At 31.8% G+C, this 25,695-nt stretch overlaps 2 protein-coding genes and 1 non-coding gene across 10 annotated transcripts in view; 1 reads left to right on the top strand and 2 right to left on the bottom strand.

Annotated features, from left to right (window-relative positions):
• The window catches only part of LOC135840570 (kazrin-like), a 61,850-nt gene extending 56,546 nt beyond the window's left edge, over nt 1–5,304 (top strand). For 2 of the 8 annotated variants that reach the window (XM_065357177.1, XM_065357176.1), the window contains exons 7-15: nt 344–575; nt 1,150–1,263; nt 1,695–1,788; nt 1,916–2,085; nt 3,873–4,069; nt 4,146–4,334; nt 4,440–4,598; nt 4,689–4,812; nt 4,937–5,304. In XM_065357177.1, coding sequence (XP_065213249.1) covers nt 344–575; nt 1,150–1,263; nt 1,695–1,788; nt 1,916–2,085; nt 3,873–4,069; nt 4,146–4,334; nt 4,440–4,598; nt 4,689–4,812; nt 4,937–5,157 — 1,500 coding nt within the window. In that variant the 3' untranslated portion in view covers nt 5,158–5,304. The remainder of the gene's footprint in view (nt 1–343; nt 576–1,149; nt 1,264–1,694; nt 1,789–1,915; nt 2,086–3,872; nt 4,070–4,145; nt 4,335–4,439; nt 4,599–4,688; nt 4,813–4,936) is intronic. The other 6 variants (XM_065357182.1, XM_065357184.1, XM_065357181.1 and 3 more) reach the window with 6 other exon arrangements.
• A 2,120-nt stretch (nt 5,305–7,424) lies between these two features.
• LOC135840571 (facilitated trehalose transporter Tret1-like) lies at nt 7,425–21,674 on the bottom strand. Its single transcript, XM_065357185.1, has 8 exons — nt 21,316–21,674; nt 16,347–16,532; nt 11,036–11,183; nt 10,078–10,463; nt 9,622–9,814; nt 8,687–8,883; nt 8,337–8,602; nt 7,425–8,244 (listed from the first exon to the last, which is right to left on the bottom strand). The coding sequence occupies exons 2-8, from the start codon at nt 16,407–16,409 to the stop codon at nt 7,950–7,952; spliced, it is 1,548 nt and encodes a 515-aa protein (XP_065213257.1). The 5' UTR covers nt 16,410–16,532; nt 21,316–21,674; the 3' UTR covers nt 7,425–7,949.
• LOC135842187 (5S ribosomal RNA) lies at nt 9,297–9,415 on the bottom strand. Its single transcript, XR_010558089.1, has one exon. It is a non-coding gene; the product is annotated as a 5S ribosomal RNA (ribosomal RNA).
• Nucleotides 21,675–25,695: the final 4,021 nt, after the last annotated feature.

The raw sequence follows: 25,695 nt of genomic DNA, 5'->3' as shown, positions 1-25,695 counted from the left end.
TAGGTAACTGGGATGAGCAAATTGATTGAAAGATTGAAAATTCTAAAATTATGTGGGATTGAAAAAAATTTTTTAAAGTTATTCCAAAGATTTGCTCTTAGAGTTAGAATTGAAAATTTTTATTTTTTAATTTGGTGATTTTTTCATAATTTTGAAACCAGTCTGAAATGCTGATTGAAGACTTCGAAATCTTTTTGAATTAAGTGTTCAGAAATTTTGAAAAACATTGAAAATCCACACTAAACTCACTAGATTTATATCTTAAGTTTAACATTTCTTTGCTCAGTAATAACTAATAAGTAACACGATTTTAATTATTTTTGCACGTTTTTCTGTCCAACAGGCCAGACGTCAGTTATCAACGGCTGGATATTTATCAGATCAAGAAAGCATACATTCCGTATCACTCGGCACACGTCCGGCCAACGGTCGAGTAACTCCAAGCACCGGTAGCGGAATGGTAACCGTAGGCGATAGAGGTTCATGCAGCGCTGATTCCGGCGTCAGAGGTAGCTCTGATAGAGAATCAGGTGCCACCTCAGCTGGCGGTAATTTATCTGACTCTACTGCTGATGGTACGCTTTATCGCCCTGCCCATTCATTTTCTCCATACATTTACATAAATACATTATCATATAATATTTTTTTCGATAAAATTCTCATCGTAGTTTTTTGTCTTCATTTCGATAACTTCATCAATACTATTTCGTCTGGGAAAAGGTTGCTTTTGCTTAGCAGCCTTGGTTTTTCGTTTCTCTATTTTGTTTTCTATTGCGTGTGATTTGTTTGAAAAAAAATGTTCTAAATTATTTCCTATACCCTATCTAATTTATTTAATTACGCTTCGTACGCATCGTATTAAATTAAACGATGCATTATGCGAACATTTTAAATAAATAGGTACTTTTACATAGGTATATCATGTATGGTTTCAATTACCGTATACCTATGTGCCTACTAAATAAATACGCTGATGTGGCGATTCATGCTACGTATTTGGCATACTATTTCTCTATTTCTTGTATTTTAAGTATAGTTTTCCGTAGCTAATAATTTACGCTTACTATCGATGTTATTATTTTATTTCTTTTTGCATGCGTTTGTATGGGTATTATCTCTGTAATTCTGCAATAGTTATACGTGTTGTAGGGACCCCTACAATTACCATAGATAATGTACACAAGCACCGCCAACATCACTGCTACCCTGATGCTGATTCTATTTCGCTAGTTTCTTCTACCGCAGTACCGCATATTTATCAATGTGAGTATTTTATTCATTTTTCTTACTGCACATCCGCACTTAATTTTATTTCCATTTTCCGGTCGTGATTTTTGAACATGCTGAATAACGCTATTTAAAAGTCAATATGCTTAAGCTTTAATTGATCTGTGGCGGGGAAGAGAAGATCAAAATTAATTACTTGTGAAATTACCTTATTATTTTTTTTGGAAGAAAGTTTCAGTTGAATGTAAGCATGTTTTTTTTTTTTTTTTTTAATACATAAAGACCAACTTTTATTTTATTTTCTAAATCCAACACTGATTGAATATGACTTCCTGGAGATTCGTTGAACTCAATTTTATTTCTATCACATACTTAGGTATACCTACCTAATATTTTTACAACTCTTTATCTTCTCATCAGTATAGATTTATTTAAGGAATACTAAAATTAATCATCATTTTTTCCAGCGGTAGCCACTCCAAGAGACTGTAGCAGTCCATCGCTCTCACCAATGAATTCACAATCTTTCGTTAGATCGTTGGATAATGCTTTATTATCGAAGTAAGTTCAATTTTCAATTTAGTAATTTCCATCATCACGAAAAATAATCCCTTATTTACGATCCGATATTTTCCCATTCATTTGGTTTCTTTACAATTTGAAATTTTAATTCGTTATTTGATAACAGATCCGTAGAACAATTAAGCGGCCCTCCTCCTGACTTGGAGCCAATAAGACGAAATAAAAATTTACGTTCTTTCAGCAGCCGCAGCGGTGTAGCGAGTACGTGGGGTAGCATATCACGAGTTTTTTCAAGAACCAGGCATCGGAAAGCTCATAGTCCAAGTAGCCATGATGGTAGGTATACTCAGTCAGATTATGTTTTGTCCATTCTTGTATGTACATATGTATATTGTATCTCTCAATTGATACCAGCATGAAAATATTGGAAGTAGCTAAGTACCTCGGTAAGGCTTCGCTGTATACTGTTGTGTTTTGATGCCCATCGCCGTTGGAAGTTGTTTTAATTAAGGCTGGAAGGGAAGACATTGGTTTCGAAAATCAAAATTGTTTACGGTTTTTCTGAAAATAACTATTAATGCGAAAAAGAGTTTCAATAATATGAACTATCTCAAAAAAATATTCTCATATAAACTTACCTACTATTTTTCTTGTTTTTTTTTTTTTTTTTTTTTTAATTAAAAAAAGTATCATTTTGAGAGGGAACATGATAATACTTATACCTAATATTCCTGCTTATGCTTTCAAGTATATCCATCGAACTTCTTTTATTGGACATTATTAAATTGAAAAATGATTATAATTCTTTTAAAAAAATGCATGTGAAATGATTCGATCAAAGTTTATCAATGCTATGCAAATGTGTCTCATTGGCAGCTTCAAATTTTCAGACTACCCTTATATTATTTTGGTTCCATTTCCATTCAATTTTAGAAATTATTCGATGTATTTGATTTGGAAAATCGCATCAAGGTTGATCTCAGAAAGATATAATGGGAAATAATACCGAAGTATCTCTTTATATTCTCCTAGTTTTCCACATAGTGATGCAGAGCTCCAAAATTTAAAAAAAAATTTTGTACAAAAAATTTTGTTTTAATATCACGATATTTTTTCATAAATCTTCAGTCAAAAAGGGGACATGATGAGAAATGAAGGCAAAAATTATTCGAATACAATTTTTTACGTCAAAATATTCTCATTTACCTTTGAATTTTTGAGAACTTTTTTTTTTAAATTGAAAATTAAAATCATTGGAATTTGAATTTAAAGGTACCTATCAATATATTATTATATTCTTCTTCAAAATTCCCATGTCCAATGTTGCGAACAAAATCTGGAAATTTTGAAGTCAGTTTCGCATAAATTCTCAAAATTGCTGAAATTATTTTAAAAATTAAATTTCATTTCATTGGGACGAAAGGAAAAAAGGATTTGACTCGTCTCGATGAAAAATCCTATGTTAAAAAAAGATGTGAAATAAGTTGCATAAGCAGTTTGCCGTAAATAAGTGTTTTTACGTTGAATAACGTAGGATATCCTGTATTGCGACAGTGCGACACCCCCACCTCACACTATTCCTCTTCACCTACTTCGGATCCAATTGACTTTGAGGAACAAAAAATATAATCAAAGTGTTAACAATTTCCTTTGAATTGTAAGTCAAGTAGGAGCAGTATTTTTCATTAAAAAAAAAAAAAAAAAAAAAAGGATGGAGAGGACAAGGGAAAATTACCTCCAAGCTATTTAAAATATTATATTTGAACTCGATTTCTCATTTCTTGTTTCAAATTTTCATTCAGTTGTATCAAAGTGGTTTTTAAAGAGTTTTTTTCTAAAGAGCTTCTCTCAGAATGAGACCCTTTAATGTTTGAAAATAGTTCAAAAATGATTTTTAAAGTTTCAAAATTGTATGCAATTGGAAGGGGGACGAGTGAGGTTAGTGCGACAACATAAAGTTGGATGGCGTTTCTAAAGATGGCCCAACATTCTGAAAATATTTGCACGCGCCTGTATGTATTTGGTGATTATGTTACGACGTAATTGTGTTGTATTGTACATAAGTAAATGTATTATAAACAAATTGCTTTCTTTAGAATAGTATAATAGCTGTTTAAAAACAGGTGACTACGAAAGCTTTAGTCGCAGTTATTCTCCTCTTACAGAAGAAGGATACACGGAGAAATTACGTCTATTACGCGAAGCTGCTCATATACCTGTGGAGCGTTGGAGAGCTCCTACTGTCTTAGCTTGGATCGAAGTAGCCCTCGGTATGCCTCAATATGGGCCTCGATGCGCCGAAAATATAAAATCCGGCAAGGTAACAATGATCCGTATTTCTCTTCTTTATTGCAATCTGTGTGATTGGAGATTAATTTTTTGACATTTTTTCGCAGGTTTTGCTCGAATTGAACGATGTGGAATTGGAAAATGGTTTAAAAATAACGAATCCGATGCATCGTAAGAAACTCCGTCTCGCTATCGAAGAACAACGTAATCCTACGCTCATTAGATATCCTTGCATGGCTCAGTTAGGGCATACCTGGGTATGCAACGAATGGTTACCAGATATAGGTTTAGCTCAAGTGGGTTATTTTCAATCTAAAAGCTGCGTTTCCGTTTACCTAGTTATGTTCTCTTTACATCGTGTACTGATTAACGTTGTGATTGTTTTTTTTTTACTCGAATAGTATGCCGAAAGTTTTTCTAAAAATATGGTCGATGCTAGAATGTTGGATCATTTAAGTAAAAAAGAAATGGAGAAGTATTTAAACGTGACTAGAAAATTCCATCAAGTTTCCATTTCTCACGGAGTGCATTTACTTAGAATGGTGAAATATGATAGACAAGTAAGACCGATGAATTCTTCAGAAATAGTACTAACATTTAAAAAAAAAATCATTTCAATCATAAAATATTTTGATGCTTCTATAATCTAGGCTCTGGCAATCAGACGACTGCAGTGTAATAATACTGATACAGATCCAATAGTATGGACAAATGAAAGATTCATACAATGGGCTAGAGATATCCATTTAGAAGAATACGCTGATAATCTGAAAGGTACAAAGATTTTTTATTCCTGATAATATCCTATACTAATACCTATTTTTTTAAGAATTTTATCTGGTCACAAATTTTGTGGTATTCATTTTTTTATTCATTATTTTTTCGATTGTTGTAATAGATTCCGGAATACACGGTGCTCTAATCGTATTGGAACCATCGGTGAATGGCGATACAATGGCTACAGCTCTCGGTATACCACCATCCAGACAAATGATCAGAAGACATTTGGCAGCCGAACTCGAGCAATTAATTCTACCCGCCAGGTACGACGCGTTCTCTCAAGCCGAGCCAATCTACGAAACACCAGTATATCGAAACGACAGAAATATTCAGCAATAAAGGTTACCACGTGTAAAATACGGATTTTCATTGATTTAGACTGTTTCTGCTAAAATATGATTTTAATTATTTGTATTATAATTTACGATTCCTCTCATTTTTATATGTACATAATTATATGCAATAAAAATCTACGTTTCGAAATCATTTCCCCCTTTCCTTGCCAACGTTATCAATGCTTTAAAAATTTCATTCTATGGTTGTTCGTTTGAAATAAAGAGCTTTCCAAAGCTTATACACATACACGTAAATGCTACAATGCATCAATTTCTAACGTACTACTTACGATCGTTATTACAGACTTACCTACCCTTATGTTTTACGTGATGATTTATTTACATTTTTAAAAATTAACATCCTCTGTAGGGGCGTTCGATACGACACTTACAAAATGTGATTTTCTGAAAATAAGTCTCGTTAGAAATGATGCCCAAAAATCGAAATTTTTCAAAAGTTAATTATTTTTTAAGGAGTTTTTACTGATGAATTTACTATAACATTTTTCGTGCTTAATATTTTATACTTTTTTATTTGCAAAATCATCCTCGAAGGGCGTTTTAATTTCAGTGTGATAAGTTTATATGTGTTTTCCCATTCCCTCTCTTCTCTTTTTTTTGCAAAATTTTATCATTTTTAAAATTATGTGTAAGCGGTATTTGTTTTTTTTTTACGTATATGTACGTACCTATAATAACACATTGAATGTTTAACTGTGTTAATACGTATAAATTATTAAGTATGCGTACGTAGATTATTTTTGTGTTTATATTATATATTCATTGATCTTATTCTCATGAAAAAGTTACCCAAAAATTTGTATCAACATTTTTTTTTTATGTATTGACATGTAATTTCGCTGTAATAGCTTTTCTTATATTATTAATGGTCTATTTATTTGGAAATTAAATGTTTATTACGAAATATTTACACACATAATAGCCAAAAAATTACATAAATGTGTTTAGAAAATTTGAGATTACATTTTATTGAAAACTATAAAGAAATATATTCGTACAAATCTGTTCGAATGTGTTATATTGAAATTATCAAAATGGATGTTTAGGTCGTAACCTATTTACTTATTGTGAACGACTATAGAAGCTCTCCCAGGATCCCTTGTGCAGTTTTTCTTATCAAGTAAGTAATTTGAAGAAAAAGAGCTTAGCTTAAAGAGCTTTTTACCAGTACCGGTACTCAAGCACGTAGGTAATTAGGTATCATTAGGCTACTAGGTAGGTACTCAAGTACTAGAACTTTGAAGTTTAAGGTAGTTGAAAATGAATTAAATTTCATTGCATTATTATTTATTACTATTTTTTTTTATTTTTATTTTTTACATGCCAACAATTTTAGGCATATTCTTCTATACTATCGATAGTTATTGTTTCCAAAATATCGATAGTTTATAAATGACTATTGTATTCGTTTTTTTTTTTTTTTTTTTTTTAAATTATCGAAACTCGAAAGACAACAAAACGGCGGCAAACGCCTAGAGTCAAGCAAGAGCCAAGACTAAACAAAGTATCACGATACTTTTGTGACAATTTTGTGGAACGAATCAAAGTAAAAAAAAAAAAAACAATCAAAAATCAAAGTGAATAACGACCGTATCCGGCTCAAGCTCAACCATAATAACGTGAATGTATTTCGTGAGATGAAAAAGCTAAGCATAAAATAATGATAAATGAATATATTATATAGAATACCTACTCCACTCATTCATTCGGTTCGGATCACTCCACATATCAACACAGATACCTACAGAATAATAAAGTGGTAAATTATGAATTATGATAGGTAAAATTCGAGAAACGAATCAACAATTTCAACAAGCTATACGAATCTGAAAGAAATTTGAATCAATAATAATAATATTTATTTCAAGTAACAAATTTTGGAGAACTTTAACGAACCTATCGCATTGAAAAAGTACTAAGATGAAATTAGTCATTTCCAAGTTAACTGGTACAGTTTTAGTCTAAATATGGCGAAGTTTGCAATCATGTGATTCGTAATTTTTTCAAATTTTTTTTACGATTTTTATTTTTGCGAGTTGATTTTTGACAGAAAATGTTATTTAATCAATTTTTTCGTTTTTTAAAATGAATAATGAATTTTTGTGCAAATTTTAAATTATTAGTCACATTCTAATTAAATAATTATAGAAATTTTATCAGGCCTAATTACGTTCAATTTGTTTCAAAAATTATCTCGTTGCGGATGTTTTGGCAGCTTTGATTTCTCTCTGAAAAAAATGCACGAAGAAATTGATCGTATGACATTTATATTTGAAGAATAATATAATGCAAGGAACGTCAATATCTAGTGTACTAACTACGTAATTTCACAGTGGATAATTCTCATTTTATTTTTATTTTAGAGAGAATTCATCCTATCATGATAATTTCATACTATAACGTACAGTTGAAATACAAATTAGTCTGGCTGCTGCTCGGTGGTGATTTTTCTTGTAGAAATAATTTTAAAAATGCAAAAGGAAATGCAGATTACTTCGTTATTCAGATGAAAATCACACGAAAACATAATAGGTATCAGGGGCAGTGAATTCAAACCTTGAACAATCATTAAAATCTTTTTCAAAATCGTAACATATTCATTTCGAATGAAATTGAAATTTATTATGTCAATTTGGTAACTCATTTTACGAGTTTTATACTTAATCGAAGATTTTCTTTGAAAATTTTCCTTCAAGGATGTAGAATATCTTTGGTAACACGAATATTATGTCGAATAATACCTATTCATAAGGTGTTTGCATCGTTTGAAAAATATCACTTATTGCCGTTTAAAAATGATTTTTGCATTTTACCATCAACTAATTCATTTTTTATAATCGATGATTTTTTCTTATTTTTAAAGACTTTTTCTATCTCCTCTAAGCTTTTGTTTTCCGTTTCGGGTAATGCAAAGTATAAATATACCGTTCCTAATGAACCGATTATAGCGTAAAAGAAGAACAAATATGGTAGGTCGAATAACGCTTCCATTTTGAAATAGGTTTTCACCAATACGAATATCATTAGGTAGCCAGTAGTTGCAGAAATTCCGCTAGCCATTCCTCGTATTCTGTAAAAAAAAATATATATAATGTGATAATTCGCATCAGGTCAACTCAAGTTCCAGCAGAATTACTATTTACTGAACAGAAATACTCGTACTTTTGAGGATAAAGTTCACCACAGATGTACCAAGGCATTCCACCGATTGCGTAACCGGTCAAGTAATAAATTAAAGTAAATATGACGTATAAAATCCAACTTTGCTGGAACCCATACGTGTTGTGAAGCAAAGCATACAATCCAAACAGTGCTAAACAGATCGAACTGCCGGAGAAAGTCCAAAATATCAGTTTCCGTTTACCAATTGTATTAATTGTAAGTAACATAGTCACCGCTCCTAATATTTGACCGAAGCTCGATATAGCCTGTATAAAGAAAGAAATTACATGAGATGTCGAATTGAAATTTCATTTTTTACATTACCAATGTTATAAACAATAATTATTTACCAAAATTCTACTAGATTTGATGTCTTTTTCGAAACGATTCAATACGACGATTAAATACGGTTTAACGATTTTCAAACTTAAAATGTAGCTGAGGAAAAATGTTGCTGTGACTATTTTGTAGGGTTGAAGAAATTCATGCGTTAGTAATATTTTAAATCCGCTCCATGATTTGTTTTTACGAGTGACTTTTTCTTCGTCTGAAAAAGAATTAAAATTAATATTTCATGTTGGATATAGGTAAATATTAACTAGCTTCGTTTCAAAATTTGTTGTTAGAGGAAGCTGGAAAATTTTCCAATGTAATGTCCGAGTAACTGCTATTTTTTTTTATTTTTTTTTTCAAAATACTTACTTAGGTATTGTACATAGGTAATATTTTATTACAATATTTGTTGTATCATAAAAAAAAAAAAAAATGAGGGTATTATTTTTCATCTTCTCTCATTTGTTACGACTAAGTTTATGGAGAAATTTTGTTTTTTGCCAACTTCCAATATGATTCAATTCCAAAAAAAAATTCAGGAACAAAGTGAGTCATCATAAAAAAACCGCGAATAACAAATTTGTATTAAAAAAAATTGTAATAAATAAAAACTGGAGAAAAAAAGTGAGCCAACGTTACCTGGTTTTCCCAGGCGGTCACCCATCCAAGTACTAACCAGGCCCGATGCTGCTTAACTTCGGTGATCGGACGAGAACCGGTGTATTCAGCATGGTATGAACGTTGGCGAATGTAGGAGCTAATTTTTTAGTTCTCTACCAGTCTACCAGAAGTTCCCTGTCCTAAATCATTGCATCATTGCAATATTTCGTATAATTTTTGGCCAATTTCCTCCCCAATTTTTATTTTACATAAATAATATCCTCATATTAAGAAAAATAGCAGTAATAGTATCTTGATGTATTTAATTTTAATATTCGTTAACTTCACTCACCTGATATCGTGGACACCGGAAGATATTTAGTTTTACTCTTGCCTAGCTTTTTGCTATCTTTGATATATTGCTGTAATTTTGAAAATTCTTCAGAGACTAGGTTTGTTGGCACCCATCCGCGGAGCCAGCTCAATGATTCTAAGGCATCCTGATGTCTACCTTTTGATAAAAGCCATAAGGGCGTTTCAGGAATCTAAAACACAATACATTTTAATTATTTATAATTTCAATTTTCAACTCTGCATTATTGTAAAAAATAGGCACCTATTATATGTGAGGGCGCATACGGAAAGGGACCTACCGACCAAAAAAAAAAAAAAAAAAAAGTTCTCTGAAATTGTTGTAGGAACCCTTTACAGAGTTCCTACAACAATTTCAGAGAACTTTTTTTTTTTTTGGTCGGTAGGTCCCTTTCCGTATGCGCCCTCACATATGTAGGTATTATTGAAATCTTACCAATAATAAATAACACGTAGCGAGTAAAGGGCATATAGTTGAGATCAACGCTAAAGTCCTCCAGTTTAGGTAACTATCGAGGAAAAATAGAAACAATGCACCCAGACCGTATCCAAATTTGGTAAAAAAGAACAAACGTCCCCTAAATTTACTGCTAGCCGTTTCACTGATATAAGTTGCCACCGGAACTTCACCCAGAGCAGCCCCAACTCCGACCAATATCGATGATAGGTATAAATGCATGGGACTCGAACTGCAATACAATAAATAACATCCTGCTGCTTGTGGAACTGAACTTAATAGCATAGTTTTCTTACGTCCGCAACGTTCTTGCAAGTATCCGGCCAATAAGCTGCCGGCTATGTGCATTAAACTGTGTAAACTACCTGGAAAATTTAAAAATAATCATTTTATTAACAATTATCATCATGAAAACAAAAATATTGAAGTTTCTATATTATTGAACGAAGATAAAGTGCCAATCAAAAGTTCCCAACTCTTTTACATTTTTTCTAAATGCAATTTTTTTTAAATTTCTATCTCGATAATTTTATTTATGCAAGTACCTACCTAAGAAAGTGAATCAGAATTGATTTCTGGTATAAATTTAGAGTTTAGATCTTTAAATTTTATAATTTTTTTTTGATTGAATATTTAGATAGGTAAGTATAATTTTTATAAGTATTTTAACATTATATATTTTTTAGATTTAATATTATAAAAATTTTTTTTTTTTATTTTAATTTTTAGTGGATTCCGATTTAAAAAATATCGAAAATACAAAAGCATAGTATTCCTCATGCCTCTGGTATGTGTGAGTGATAAGATCTAAATTTGAACCACAATTAAATGAATAAAAGGAGAGAGACCATTCTAGAAAATTTTCAGCTTCACATTGATCACAGTTGAAAATATTGATTGATTTGATTATTTATTGTGCATTAATTACGATACTTACTATACCACGAGGACTCTTCATCCGTAATAAAGAAAGTTTCAGTGCCATTTGCTTTATTTATTTTTAGTTTACTATTGACTACACTCATTAAGGCATTGGTTTCAGCCAAATTGAACATTATCACCGCAGATGATAAGGCAGCTAAAACCTAGGCAGACAAAAAAATTATCATTAATTGTCAAGTGGATCATTTCGATAACACAATCAAAAAATCAAAGTACCTAAGAATTAAAAATTGCAAAAATATACCTATAAATTGCTACTTTCAAGTACACATAATTATAGGTAAGTACTCATTGGTGCGAATTCTCACTTTATAAGTTTATAATTAACATAAAAAACCAACAACATTATTTTACAAAATGTACCCAGCAGTTCATGATTCATAAATTATTTATTGCAGCAACATTCATGTTATTGTGGTTGCATAGTCAGTTCCGTATCCATGTATGTAAATTGAAGACTGATGATCATTGATAAAAAGTGATCGTGATTTGACTTCGTGCATGAACTGTAGGTATAGGTACTGGTACTGTATAGTTATTTGAGTACAGAATCTCTCCGAATCCGTCTACCTTTTTGACGTCATTTCGAAGGTACATATATAATATAAGTTCAAGTTTATTCATCATATGTATAATCGAGTGGTCATTTCGAGTTCTAATATTCCAGTTAGGAACACACAAGAGTAGTTCAGTTCTACTCTTGTCTGCGGTCTGCGAGGACTGTCTTTCGGTTTCGAATACCATCGTACGAATCAAGTACTACGTAGGTACTAAGTTCATTATACAAAGTCGTCTTTCCAAAATTATAATATTTTTAGTTGATCTAAAGCCAACTGTATCATTCCATAGGTGGTATTAAATTTATGAAATATGACCTACGTATAACTGAGACTTGAAAGTAGGTGGGTACCGATAAAAACCACACTATATAGGTACTTGGTAGATGTACCTAACTACCAATGCTACAGATGAATTACAAAATATGTATTGACAAGAGTATGTGTAGCAAAAACTTGAACATGCCAACCGTGGGCGGTATTTGTTGTGGTTTGGGTGATTTTGTTTTTCTACGAATCAGCGCAAATAAAATTATGCAACATTCTTGCCCTTCTTGCAAATTACCAACCGAGTTGAAATGAAATATTTAGCTAATAACGCTGACATTATAATTATGTGTACAACTTGTACGCTATCTGTATACTTGTTACCTATAGGTATAATGAATTGAAAAAAAATTATAGCTGTTTGTATACATGTGTTCCTCCACGTGTTATAAAAAAAAAACTCTCTAAAAACTGAGTTTATACGTGATTTTTCTCTCGTTTAATTATTTCCCACAGTAGCGACGTTCATATTCTTGAGCAATTCTGTGGAAAAATTTTTGGAAGTCGAAATCGAATATCAAAGCACTTGATTGGTTAATTTGTCTTTTTTAAATACTAATAAAGCGCATCAATTGATAACCATACCATGAGATTTCTTCCTATATTACTTAATTGTTAGTTTACCAACCACTTTGTAATTGTAATTAGATGCATTAATGCTTATTAGTTTATCTACGCTGCTGTAGGAACCATCACTTTTTTGATACCATTTAACAAATTAAAAGGTTAAAATTCACGGAAAATTTCATTAGTTAATTTTTAATATATTCTAGGAATTGAGTAAAGATTGTTTTCATGTTTTAAATCAAAATTTGAAGATTAAAATATGGATTCGGTATTTCAAACAATGATTTTATTATATTTACATAACTTACTCATCGCATTAAGAAAAACAAAAAAGTGATCGCAAAAGTAAATACAAATATGTTGAATGGAATCCATTTATCAAATGAAAAATAAAAATAGTTTCATAATTAACTCCCAATTTGAGGCGCGAAAGCATAATATACCTATTTAACTTATCCAAAATCTTGAAAAAAAAAAAAAAAAAAAAAAAAAATGCTAACAAACATCAAGGTTAATAAACGTTTTGTTTGAGCATAGGTAAATAAAATGTCATTTGTTAAAAAATTTATTGATAAAAAAAAGTAGATAAGTATTATAGTGTCTCTTTAGCCTATATGAATATCCAAACCATAAACGATTTTGAGCTCTTACAAAACTGACTTTTTTTTCAATCAGTGCTGATCGCTTCTGACTGTTATTTTGCAAATTTTTCTTTAGTTCGCTCACGAAATCCAAACTCAACTTTCACGTTTAGTAAAAATTATATCACTATCATTAAAATTCTTTTCTTTTCTTATTTTATTGAAATTAAAAGAAGGAATTTATTGCTTAGTGAATATTAAAAAATGTGTACCCAATACGCAGGTGGGTGTTACCGTTATGCAGTAGGTACATAATAATTAATTCCCTAATTAATTGACCGAGCAAAAATTCTGCGTATTCATCAGTAATTTTATTGGACCAATTGTCTGGAATATGCGTCTGCTTGTTGCCATCGTTCTGTTCACTTTTTATTCAGGTATTATTTATGTAGGTATTTCAGAATAGTTGAGTTTACCTATCGTTTCTTTCAAATTATCTGCCTTTAACTTAACTCACGAGACAGATGAAAATAATTTAGATAAAAACAGTGGGAATTTGAATGATGGGTAGAGTTCAAATCATTAAAATTAATCCGTTTGAAACGGTAATGATTAATGAACGATTAATAGGTATAATAATATACCTAATACATAGTATGTACTTTCGTTATTTTATAAGATTTTGATAGTTATATCTACCTACCTATCTACTTCGTTTCGTTTATTTATATTTTTCTTTTGCGCATAGAAACGTTGTTAAATTTTTATCATACGAGTACGTACGAGTAATTTCCACCATATTTTGAAATTTTTACGAATGAAGTATCCCAACCGGCACAAAAATATTTGAACAAAAGGGAATCGAAAGAGGACTCTAGTTAATGTATCACTAGCAAAAATTCCACATGCTGAAATTTATTCTTAAGTAGGTATATTTTTGGCGAATTTTAGAAAATTCAAATTTCGGCCAAAATGAGTAAAAATCAAAATATCAGTAAATTAACCTAGAAGGCTGAAACTGGGTTTATACCCTATTTCTGACCTCCCGAGTCGATTGCTGACAGTTTCGAACTGTTCTGCAGCATCCAGCGAATTTTCGAGGCTTTAAACTGTTCTCGGCCCTTCAGCGGATTTTGATTTTTTCATTTCTTTAAAAATACATAAGTACATAATTACCGGAGACAATTTTGGATTTGAACGAGCCCAGAAATATTTTCAAAATATGAATTAAAACCACTCGAATTGGCCAGAAAGATGGTACCTCCGAGTTGTTTTTAAAAAATATCACCATTTAAAAAAAAAATAAATAAATAATTATACTTACCTACTTACATAAAATTAAATTTAAAAAACATAGATAAATATTTTTATTATTTTTTTAAAAAAATTTTAAACCGAAATTCAACTTCCTGAGTTCATTTGCGACATTTTGATTTTTTTCTAATTTTGGCCCAAATTTAAATGTTCAAAAATTCGACAAAAATGTAAAAATGAATTTCAACATTTGAAATTTTGGCTGGTGATATATTTTGGGGTCCCCTTTTGAGACTCCCTTCATTCAGTTCAAAAATTTTTGTGCCGGTTGGGATATAAGTACTTCCCATATTATGTAGGTAGATATCTATAAATTAAAAAAAAATGAACAAGAGAAACACACAGTTTCCGTCCTCTTCCATCAGAATGTGAAATTTATTTAAAATGATAGCTAAATGAAGTGTTGATTCTATGATCTTATTTTTTAATGCTTCAATTTTTCCACGAATAACTCATAAATTGGATCAAAAAATGACTCAAAAATTCAGCTCACAATCAGCATGGACCTTAATTTAACATGCTAAGAATCGGCTAAAATTGGTTTCAAGTCGTTTTGGAGCCTCCAGCAACTTTTTAAAAATTCAAGTTGCTTACCCAAAAAACGCCATAAAATCTATCCATATCAACCACAGGAAGTATGTTCGCAATTAATGCTCGTTGGTGAACTACTTGATAATTTTGAAAAAATACTGGACATTTTTCATCTCGTGTGATCAACAATCGGCTAGTGACCAACTGCTGATGGGATTCCCTTACCTATTCATAAAATTTCAAGTACGTGACTGCCATACATTCAATAAGTATCACGTTCATACCTAATACAATTTGCTCAAGATGGAAGAATTCTCAGAACTGCTATACGATAGATTCTGCTGATTTTACTCCTTATTAAAAATATAGGTACTGCGGATCTTATGTTCACACATTGACTTGAGCACTTAGGTAGGGACCACTCTTTCATGGTCTACAGTCTACATGTTGCAAAGCTGTTTGATTCGATATTCAGACTGATAGAGAAAAAAATTGCACAAAAATGTAGGGAAAAATGAAAAATTGCCAATAAAACCCGATCATTGAGTAGATACATAAATATTAAGTTCGTATTTTTTCAGGTCATTAATTTTTGACGTTTATTTTTACACACACGACGTTTTTTTTCCAAATAAGTGACTACCTGAGAGCTGAGTTCTAAATCACTCAATGTAAGAATAATCCTCAAAAGAGGTGAAATTGTTTGGACATGCCTATTTCTAGGAAGGTACCTACCTCTACCCATACATAAGTATTGGTACACTCAAGTGCATCATTCTTCTACGGAGTGTATTTACCTACATCTCGAGTTCTTAAAAATGAACAAAATGATTTTCGAATATTCAAAATCGTTCTTTGTTACACTCGTAAATGAACTTGAGTGATAAAAATACAGTACTTAATCCTTAAGAAAAAAAAATCACGCGCAATCCGGATAAACTATTTAAAAAAATCATTAGTACGGGGAAGCACGATGAATAATCTGACGTTTTCGGTACCGGTATTAGGGAAAAAAATAAGGTAACTAACCGGAACTCGAAACATTATCAATACCTACCTACCTATCTGATGAATGAATCTCTAAATTTAGAATATCTTTAATATATACGGAGTCCATTCTGGAATAGGTACAATTAGTATACATCGCGTAGGCTCGAATTATAAAATTAGGATAGGTAGAGGTACTAATAACCTCTGAAAACGGTCAATCTTGTAATTACTCGTACCTAATTTTTACATCAATGTATTACTATCTGTTTTGAATAATTTCAAGTATCAAAAATTGATAGTCAAGTGTTTAACTGATCATATGCATATTAGTAAATACGAATACGTTCCTTACCTACGTCATTCACAACATTAGGTAAATGACTAGGTAAGTATCAGATAACATACTCGAGAAGATTCAATAGATAAAGCTAAAGCTCACCTGCGTAATTAAGGAACGAAATTTATTATCTTTATGTGGACTTAATCCCTCCATGTTATCCATTTTGGAATATCGTCAAAATGTAACGTATGTGTACAGTTGAAGAATCAATTAAATACTATAAATGTATCATGTCAACAACGTATAGCAGCTTCACATGGAACACCTTGATCATTGAAATTTTTTCTGCAACAAAAAACATTACACAATCAATCCCAAAAATTCAATGCAGGTAAAGGTATGCATACATATACCTACGATGTAAAATTAGAGCTACTTACTCAATTTTTAGATAAAATTACAACATAGTGTGAAATTTTATAATTTAATGCGAAGTTTTTTAACTAGGTGTAACGCGGTCTGATAAAAATCGTGCCAATTAATTATCTACTTACTATCGTCTCAATAACGATACTTAGTTATAGGTTCGTAACGAATGTCACGAGACTCATAATCGCAGTAATTTTCCGAAGCATCAGATATTCGTAACATTAATTTCTCTTTTTCTCTGCAAAGTCTGAGAAATTTTTGAATACTCAATTTTTTTGTGGATTAGTCATGCTAGGTAGCTACCTATCGTTATTTTTTCAGTTTTAATAAAAATGAGCGAAAACAAATTATTTTGATTAATCGGTCACTTAATTGTTGTAAAATTTATTTATTCATTACCTACCTACTGTGTTTTTGAATGGTATTCAAATATTGGATGGGAAAATTAAATTGATATAGATATTTGCATTAAAATACCTCAGTTAATTGATTTTTTATTGCTTAGGAAGGTAATTAAACCTTAAAGTTTGTAATTTCTTCATTCAAAATATGTACCTACGTAAATTTTTGATAAGTACGAGTATGTAATTCACCACAATCAATTTGTTTGGGTATTGGAATTATTCTAATGGGGATTTTGCAAATGAAAATATTCGATATTCGCGTTGGTATGATGTAAGAATCTAATTACAATTTGCGCACCCTCTTATCAAATAATTTATTAATTATTTTTTGTTCTGTATTTTACTTTTAAAAAGTGATAACGTCCCAAAAATATTGCCACTTTGACTGTCTAGAGCTTCTGGTATAAATTATTCTATTTGACTCAAATTTCAGCAAACCGGGTTTTTCAGACTCAAAGATGAAATTTGTAGAACAAAATTTGGTTTTTTCAAAACTTCAGAGTTACAAATGGAGGATGAGAGAGGAAATGCTGAAGGGCCAAATTTCGAAATTTTTCAAAAATCCAATTTTAACACGGGGAGAGAATGCTGAATAAATTTAATTCCAAATTATCATCGAAAACCATTCAGCTGATTTTTCGCAGTAAGACCAAGCATATAAGCTTTTTGACATTGAGGAGAATTTTGAAAAAAAAGAACAGAAAAAAGGCAGCACTAGATATTATGTAGCTTTTGTTAATTATTAAAGTGGAAACTTCGTTTTGATCTTGAAAGATTACGCATTAAAAATTAATAAACGTTCGTGATTTAACGTTTTTTGAATAACATACACTTTTTGAGTAAGGTTATTGACAGCATATCATCAAAAGTGAATTGGTTATAGAATTTCAGCTAGTGACTCGTTTGTTTGCCTTATTTCTGTGAGGTGAGGAGCAGGCACGAAACCAAAGGAGGCAGGGGGCAGCTCGCAGCTCGCTCCTCTGGACATTTAGAAAATTTGAGAAGTTGGCAAAGTTGACATTTTATCAGCCTTTGGATAGCAAATAAAAACCAACTAGATAAATCAATACAATGAATCATTAAAAGATGATGAGAATTTCCAACTGTTTAGAATTGCTTAAAAACGCCAACTGACTACCAGAATGAAAATTTTCAAAACAATTTGAAAAATTGACCACAAAAAACAGCAAATAAACCTTGTGCAATTTTTACAACTGAGGTGAAATTTTTCAAAAAAATTGAAAAACGGACAATAAACATTGGCAAATTTTATGATGTTGACAAGATTATGAAAAATTGTTCGTTTTGAAGAAAGTTTAGAAATTGACTGAATTCAAAAAATTCGTCAATTGTTAAAGCAAGAAAATTAGTATGAATTTAAAGTTGTAGTGGGAGAAAATTATCCCATGTAAAATATTATATAAGGGTGAAATCATCGAGAAATTCAAAAATAAATCCAAAAACACCACAAAATAAAACATTTTAGGGTTTTTGAATTTTGATTTCGTTTGAAAGCATAGAAGTATGATCTAATCTATGTCAACTTTTCTCGATGATTTCTCCCTTAACAAAATTTTAAAAATTCTAAGCTTGGAAAAAATTTCTAAAAAACTGCCATTAAAATTCAAAAAATATTAAACACAAAAAATCGTTTTTTTACTTCTCGAAATGAGAATTTTCAAAAGCTTTTATCCTCTCATTCGCTCGGGCCGGTTTAACTTTCAGTTTCATAATTAAAATCTCTAAAAAAAAAATCATTCAAATTCTAAAATTTTCAAACAACAAATTATTGTTTTTTTTTACTTCTCAAAAAAGCTCATGAAGGGGAAAAACAATCTGTAAAATTTTATTGGGTGAAGTTGGCATTTGTAGCGATGGTGCCCCCCTCCCTCTGCCTGAGAAACCACTCTGGATTCGTCCTTTGGTAAGAAGAGTGAGGTGGGAATGGGATCACCAGCACGATTGCAGATCCAGTAGGTATAAGTAGATTACTTAGATATGGCATCCACTTAACACCATTTTTAAAAACATCACTAGATGTGTTCTTTTCACACGGATTTTGGCAGATTTTCGAGAATCTGGATTTTGGCAGATTTAGAATCCACAAGAATCTGCTTGGGTAGCAGCTTTTGAAAATGGATTTTGGATTCTACTTTGAAAAAGAAGGCTTGAGGTTTTGAAAAATTGGTGAATGTAATCTCAAAAGTGTTGAAAAAAAGAGATTTTAAAAAACGTCCAAAATCCAGATTCTCGAAAATCTGTCAAAATCCGTGTCAAAAGAACACATCTACTAATTTTTGGAGATAAAATGAAGAGGAGGAGCACTAAAATTTCCTGACATTACGCACAGTTATGAATAAATAAAAACATATTAATTGATTTCGCTTGTACAGGTAGTTGTAAGACATCATCTAGGTATCTTTATTTTACTTTAAATTGAAAAATATCAATTAGCAAATCGATTTTCCAGGTTTTCAGTACATGTAGGCTGTAAGCTACCTATCGAATTTTTAATTCATGCAGATACGCATTATTTATTGTGCAGTCTCAACAATTCTGTTTGTCACACATGCGTTGGTGTTACGAAGACCTGAAAACCTTGGCAATTAATTTTGACACGTTGATAATGTATAGTACATGGGTAGACTTGAGATATTTCCGATAGTTGATTGAAACGCAATTGAAAATAATATTTCTTATGGGAATTACATAGGTAAGTATATAATTTCAAGATTCTATTTACTGCCTACTTATTTAAGTGCAAAAAGCATCCAGAAGAGTATTCACATTTCTTTTTTTTATGTAAGAGGTATTTGTATATGAATCCCTCACTTTCTCGTACATCACCACAATAATAATATCATACCTATATCTACCCATGAATTTTATGGTTTACAAGTTTCGAATAAGTAGGCACTCTGAGTATAATTAAAACTGGAACGTAGCATAGGTCTAATTTTGACTTCGAGTGTCCTCATACTTGTTTTTTTCTTTCTCTTTTTTGTGTGTAGTGTGGAATATCGTGACCTATCAAGTTTACCTCGTCTATCGTGATTATCTATTTTTTTTTTGTAACTGAAGTATTGATGAAGAATCTTAACCCAGTTGTTTGATTTTGAGTTTAACATTTTTCAATCTTTTAAATTTTTTCAAGCTTTTTTCAGCTCGAATTTTTTCTGGCCAATTTTGCACGATTATAAAAATACATACAACAGGTATTAGATTTGTGTACTTTTGATTACCTATTCAATTAGAGTCAAGCTAGAAACTTAATCTTTGACATATTTTTCAATCAATCACGTTCACACAACCTATAAAGTATAATATACAAAGACGACTTGAATTACTCAACTGATAACACTCTTATTACATCGGTATTAAATATTCGTGCCGAGCTAGATACTTAGCTATAAGAACTTTTTAGTATTTAAAGGGAAAAAAGACCTATCGATATTAGAAGCCATACGATGATAGGTAATATTCGTCTTGCAAAAGTGATAATTTTACATTTTTCCTAGTTTTACTCGGTACGTGTAGTTTTGATATTAAATATCCTTAATTAAGAAGCTTAAAAAAGAACCCGGCCGAATTATTTTATGATCGATATGAAAACTTTTGGAATTTACAGTTTCGAATGTCCTGCGTAGGTTAGGTAGGTGTGTGAGATGCTCGGTCATAATACGAATACAAAATTATTAAATTACCTAGGTGGTTATATTTTTAAATCATCTAAGATTTTCAATTGGTTCAACTGGCTCTGCATGAAACCAGTTTCTAAGAAGATAATCACCTTAAATAACGAATTAACTTGGTACATACTACGCACGTGCAAGTTTCAAAATTTTTACTGCAAATGAAAGATAAGAGCATGAATATTCTGGGTAAAAAATTACATAAAATGATTAGATTATCGTGAGAAAAAAAAATAGACAAAATTATGTATTTATACGAAAGGTGACTTTATAAATTTCAATAATTTCAAAAGTAAAATCACGTGAATCATTTTGAAAATGAAAGTAAATAATAAGCATGTTTTAAAAAATTCTCACTTATTGTTTTAAAACTGATAACTAGGCATCTATCACCAAGTGTCTCACAAAATCATTTTTTTTTTTTTTAGATTGAGATTCATCAGTAGGTAATAAAGTATCTTCTTACTTATGCTAGGTATAAAGTAATTTGTTATTTCACGTTTACGTTCACCATTAGGTACTTATCAATAATAAAAATCAAAAGTGACAATTTGTATTTTCCATTACCGCAGTTGTTTCCAGATTATTATCAAGACAACTTACCGGCGATCTTCTAATAAATCGATACAGGTAGGTTGATTTTTTTTATTACATAACACCTAAAATCGTGAAAGAAAAAACCAAGTAACTTTTAAAGCAAAAACACACCGAGATATTGCACCTGTTTTATAAAATTTATCACAGAATAATATTCAAATAATCATTTGACCATTAACATAAAAAAACTATGTTATCAGTTCGTATAATAAATAAAATACGCGAGATAATTTTCTGTGTTTAACGGAAAAATAACCTATGTTCGCATTGAAATGCCGAATGGAACTATTCCAGTGCTACACATGCAACGATAGTGAAGCATTAGTTAACTGACCGGTTCAAATCGTATTTCGGGATACGATTCGTCGAGTTGTCTTCACAATATGTAACATTACCAGCAGTGAGGTAGTCCTCGCTGTGAAAAGATTATCTTTACGACTTCTGTGATCGGTAATGAGCTTAAAAGTATTGTTTTTATGTGGAGCAATAGGGCACATATTTGACGATATTGATTGAAAATAGGCCTACAGAATTATTTTACCTTGTTGTGTATTAGGTGCCTATTAATAGCCAGAAATGGATAACCGAATGTTCTATACATTGTAGCGGTGTGAATTTTTTCCTGTTTTAAATCAAACGTGAATTACCCACTCGCATCCATTAAATAACTCGATGTTGATGATTTATGTGAATTTCATTTCAATAAACAGAGGTCTGGGTGAAGAGCAAGTTAGGTACCCGTACCATACTTTAAAATGTGAATGAACTTCGAGATTTTTCGCGATATCTTTCTATGCCTGCCGAATTCAAGGAATGCTTTTATAAATCGTTGATTTTTTAAAAATTTTTTCTATAGGTAGGTACAGGGTGTCTAGTGAGAGGTCAGCAAAACTTCAGATTTTGATACAAAAAAATAAAATAAAAAAAATACTGCTAAAAAGTGTTAGATGAAAGTGTTGCCTATTTTTAAATTTGAAGAGGCAAATTGCGTTCTTTGAAACTGACAGTCAAAATTCTTGTTTCATTGAACTCTCAATTTTAAAATTCCAAAAACTTTTAAAATTTTAGAGTTGGAAAAAAATTGATTTAGATTTCATGTAGGTACCTTTATGTTGTTATGTTTTTGAACCATCAGAGTAAGATGGAACCTCTCCAGGTGTCCATCTTCGATTTGAACGGAATCACAATTTTTGGAAAGAACATGATTTGAAACCATCTTAATCGAAATTTCAGCTGCTCAAATCGAATTTTTGAAAATTAAAAATTGAACATTTTTGTGATTTTTCTTTTAAAAAAATACATATAGGCACTTATTCATTTTTAATGAAAGTTATGAGAATTAGTATTGAAAATAATATCAACCCTCCTAAGTAGAATTTCACCATTTGCGGTAATTCTGGAGCCTCCAGTGCAATTTTCAATTTCTCCAGAAAGCGTGGAAGAATTTCCGCTAGAGGCTAGAAGCTCCAGAATAACTCAAAATGGTGAAATTTGGATTCAAGGGGTCGGTCTTGGACAAGATATCTACAGCCCTTTGTGCAAATTTCATAAAGTTCTGGACCAACAGAAAAATTCTGATTTTTGAATTTCTTCCTCAACTAGGTAAGGTACCTAGTACCTACCTATGTCCTATATACTTATTGAGACACATCACACAAAAAAGAAATGTTGTCAGACTCTAACCTAATTCATGGAAATCTTAATTTTGAGTTGAATGAAAATCACTCCGAAAAAATTTCAGTTTTGGAGGTGCTCATGGAGGGGAGACATAAGTCCTTAAAGGTGGAGAATTTTTGTAAAAATAGTGTTTTTTTCATTCTAGCCCCTACCTAACCTTTTTTTTTTTTTTTTTTTTTTTAGTCAGGAGTAGTAATTTGATACTGTAATACACAGACATGCTATGTCCACGTTTTATGAAAAATGAGTTTTTGATATCATTGGATTTGTTATCAAAAGCACTATACAACCTGCAAAAAAGTGCTTTGTCCAATATTGTTATCATCACCGAGTAAAAGTCTGTTCTGTTTTACTGTTAATACAGGAGTAAAGCAAGGAGAAAAACTTGTAATAGGGTAATTCTCAGAAAAAGGTAAAATTCGTGTACATGGCAAATTTCTCAACGGTTTTAGCATGAATTTTTTTTTTTTTTTTTGGTCCATTCAAGAATGACCCCGCACACATTTCACACATGGTATTGAGGTTTTTAGACCCTCCTTTCATTGGTGTACATTTGATTTTATACCCCAAATGTCCTTCGACTTGGCTGTCACACATCATGTTTTTGAAAATGAATGTTATAAAGTGTCATGCACCTCATTTTTTTTTTGGAAAAATTGACACATTCTCATTATCATAGAACATGAAGGTCTCTTATTGTGCAAATTGCAATTGCAATAAGTCTATAGGAAGCTCACAATTCACATTTGAAAACTGTCACACACTTTTTACGCAAATTTTCGAGCAATTTTCAATTATTTTTGGTAGCTTCCCAATCCAACATTTTTTTCTGGTGAGTGGCTGCACTGGTTCACTGTTCTCATAGAAATGTTACCCCGCACCGTTCTTTTTAAAAACTACATTACAGCTCGTTCTGATCGTACTTATCTGTGAAGTTTTGATATTTCGCAAAATGTGTGTCCTTCGGCTTGGTGTTTTCATTTACGCCAATGAACCCGCTAAAACCAATAATTGAGCACGGGAAGTTATTCTACATGATAAGTACACATTTATTACGTGTTAAAAATCGAATAATGTCCAGTAGGTAAGGCTAGAAACGAAAAAACGTTGAGATTGTCCTTCGGCTTGTCCAGCGCCCATTTGTCCTTCGACTTGGCCAAATTTCAGACAGCTGTACTTTTATCGCGCTAGTCGGCATATTACACGATAATACAAGCAAAATTTTACATTTTCTCCCTCTCCACACTTCACCTCTACCCCTACCAAAAAAATAAGTCCAGATTCGAACTCTGCGGCCTGAAAAACATAAATCGACATATTACACGATAATATATAAGCAAAATTTGACATTTTCCCCCTCCCCACGCCTCACCCTCCACCTCTACAAAAAAAATAACTCCAGATTCGAATTCTACGACCTTGAAAACATGTCAATCGACATATTACACATCGATGAGGGTCGAATTCTAATTATCGCCGTTTTAGGGGGGCCAGGGTCCACAGTGGGGGTGATTGAATTGAGGCCAACACTAGAAAAGGGATCTGGGACACATAAACAAATGATTCCCACTTGAAATTTTCCAAAAAAATGATTTTCGTTTTTCAAAATTATGCATATCAAAATCGACCCTTTTTCTGACAATTACCCAATAGCTGTCCTGTAAAATTTCAAAAACTGGACATAGCACGTCTGTGTATTACAGTATTGGTATGTAGTAGAGACCGTTACGATGCGTTGTACAACGTACGTTGTTCACATATCGGCAGCGTGCAACGCATTGCCGTGTTCAAAAAAACAACGTCCAATGTGAACCATGCTGTACGTTGTCAACGTTGCACAACGCAGATATTGCGGATGCTTGACTGCGATGACACATCCTAAACCCCATTATCTAACACCTGTCCTTATCTGCCCTTTTCAATACTTACATTTGAATCATTGCAATCAGCTGTTTTAACATTTCATTTGAAGTGCCATCTTTAAAAACATACTTGTCGTTGCGCGCGCATGACTAGAACCACATATCGTAGCCTGCCAACAATGCATCATGCAACAACAATGGCAACATATGTGTATCGTCGCAGCTCGACATCGCGTTGCCGTTGCCGTTGGAAATAACGCCAACGTGATGGTCTCTAGTATGTAGTATGCCTGGCCCACGCACTTATAGATAGATACTATGTGTCCTTGATAGGTCAGATCTCACTACTAGATGGCTCCTGCTGCGTTCAGATACTTGATCATGCAGCATCACTTTTGCTTTGCTGGTGTGTCTTCACAGTTGATGCTTCGCTGGCGAAGACTGAAAATGGTCTGACCCCCTATCAGAGCAAGTCTGGCAGTTAGCAGGGCCATTCTTTTAACATCAGGGCCTGCTTCAGCCAGTTTTGAGCATTGTTATGTCTGGGACATCACCAGATGACGCAATGTGAGGAGTATCTTCAGCTTCTCTGGTGTCACATCTTAGGCAGGTAGGGGAGTCCATCTTCTTTTTTGGAAAAATGGCTCAGTTCCAAAAAATACTAGTTAAGCATTGTAAATTTCAAAAAATCTAGAAAACTGACCGCCAAATTTTTTCAGTTTTTTAAAATTTACAATAAAAATATTTCTTTAGTTTTAGAAAAAAAACAATTTGATGTATGTTTTGGCTCAAAAAAAATTTCAAAACACGATAGAAATTACCCAAAAATAAGCGATTTGCAAATCTT

This window comes from Planococcus citri, chromosome 3 (assembly GCF_950023065.1).
Source record: "Planococcus citri chromosome 3, ihPlaCitr1.1, whole genome shotgun sequence".
Taxonomy (NCBI): Eukaryota; Metazoa; Arthropoda; class Insecta; order Hemiptera; family Pseudococcidae; genus Planococcus; species Planococcus citri.
The sequence above is the reverse complement of the archived record's forward strand: the minus strand, read 5'-3'. Positions and strand labels throughout refer to the sequence as shown.

What these genes read in the sequence shown, in the direction of transcription:
- LOC135840571 (XM_065357185.1), bottom strand. Translation starts at nt 16,409, where the DNA reads ATGGATAACATGGAGGGATTAAGTCCACATAAAGATAATAAATTTCGT. An exon ending in TTCGTTCCTTAATTACGCAG is followed by an intron (nt 11,184 to 16,346) that starts GTGAGCTTTAGC and finishes TTGTCTGCCTAG; the next exon opens with GTTTTAGCTGCCTTATCATC. An exon ending in GGTGAACTTTATCCTCAAAA is followed by an intron (nt 8,245 to 8,336) that starts GTACGAGTATTT and finishes TTTTTTTTACAG; the next exon opens with AATACGAGGAATGGCTAGCG.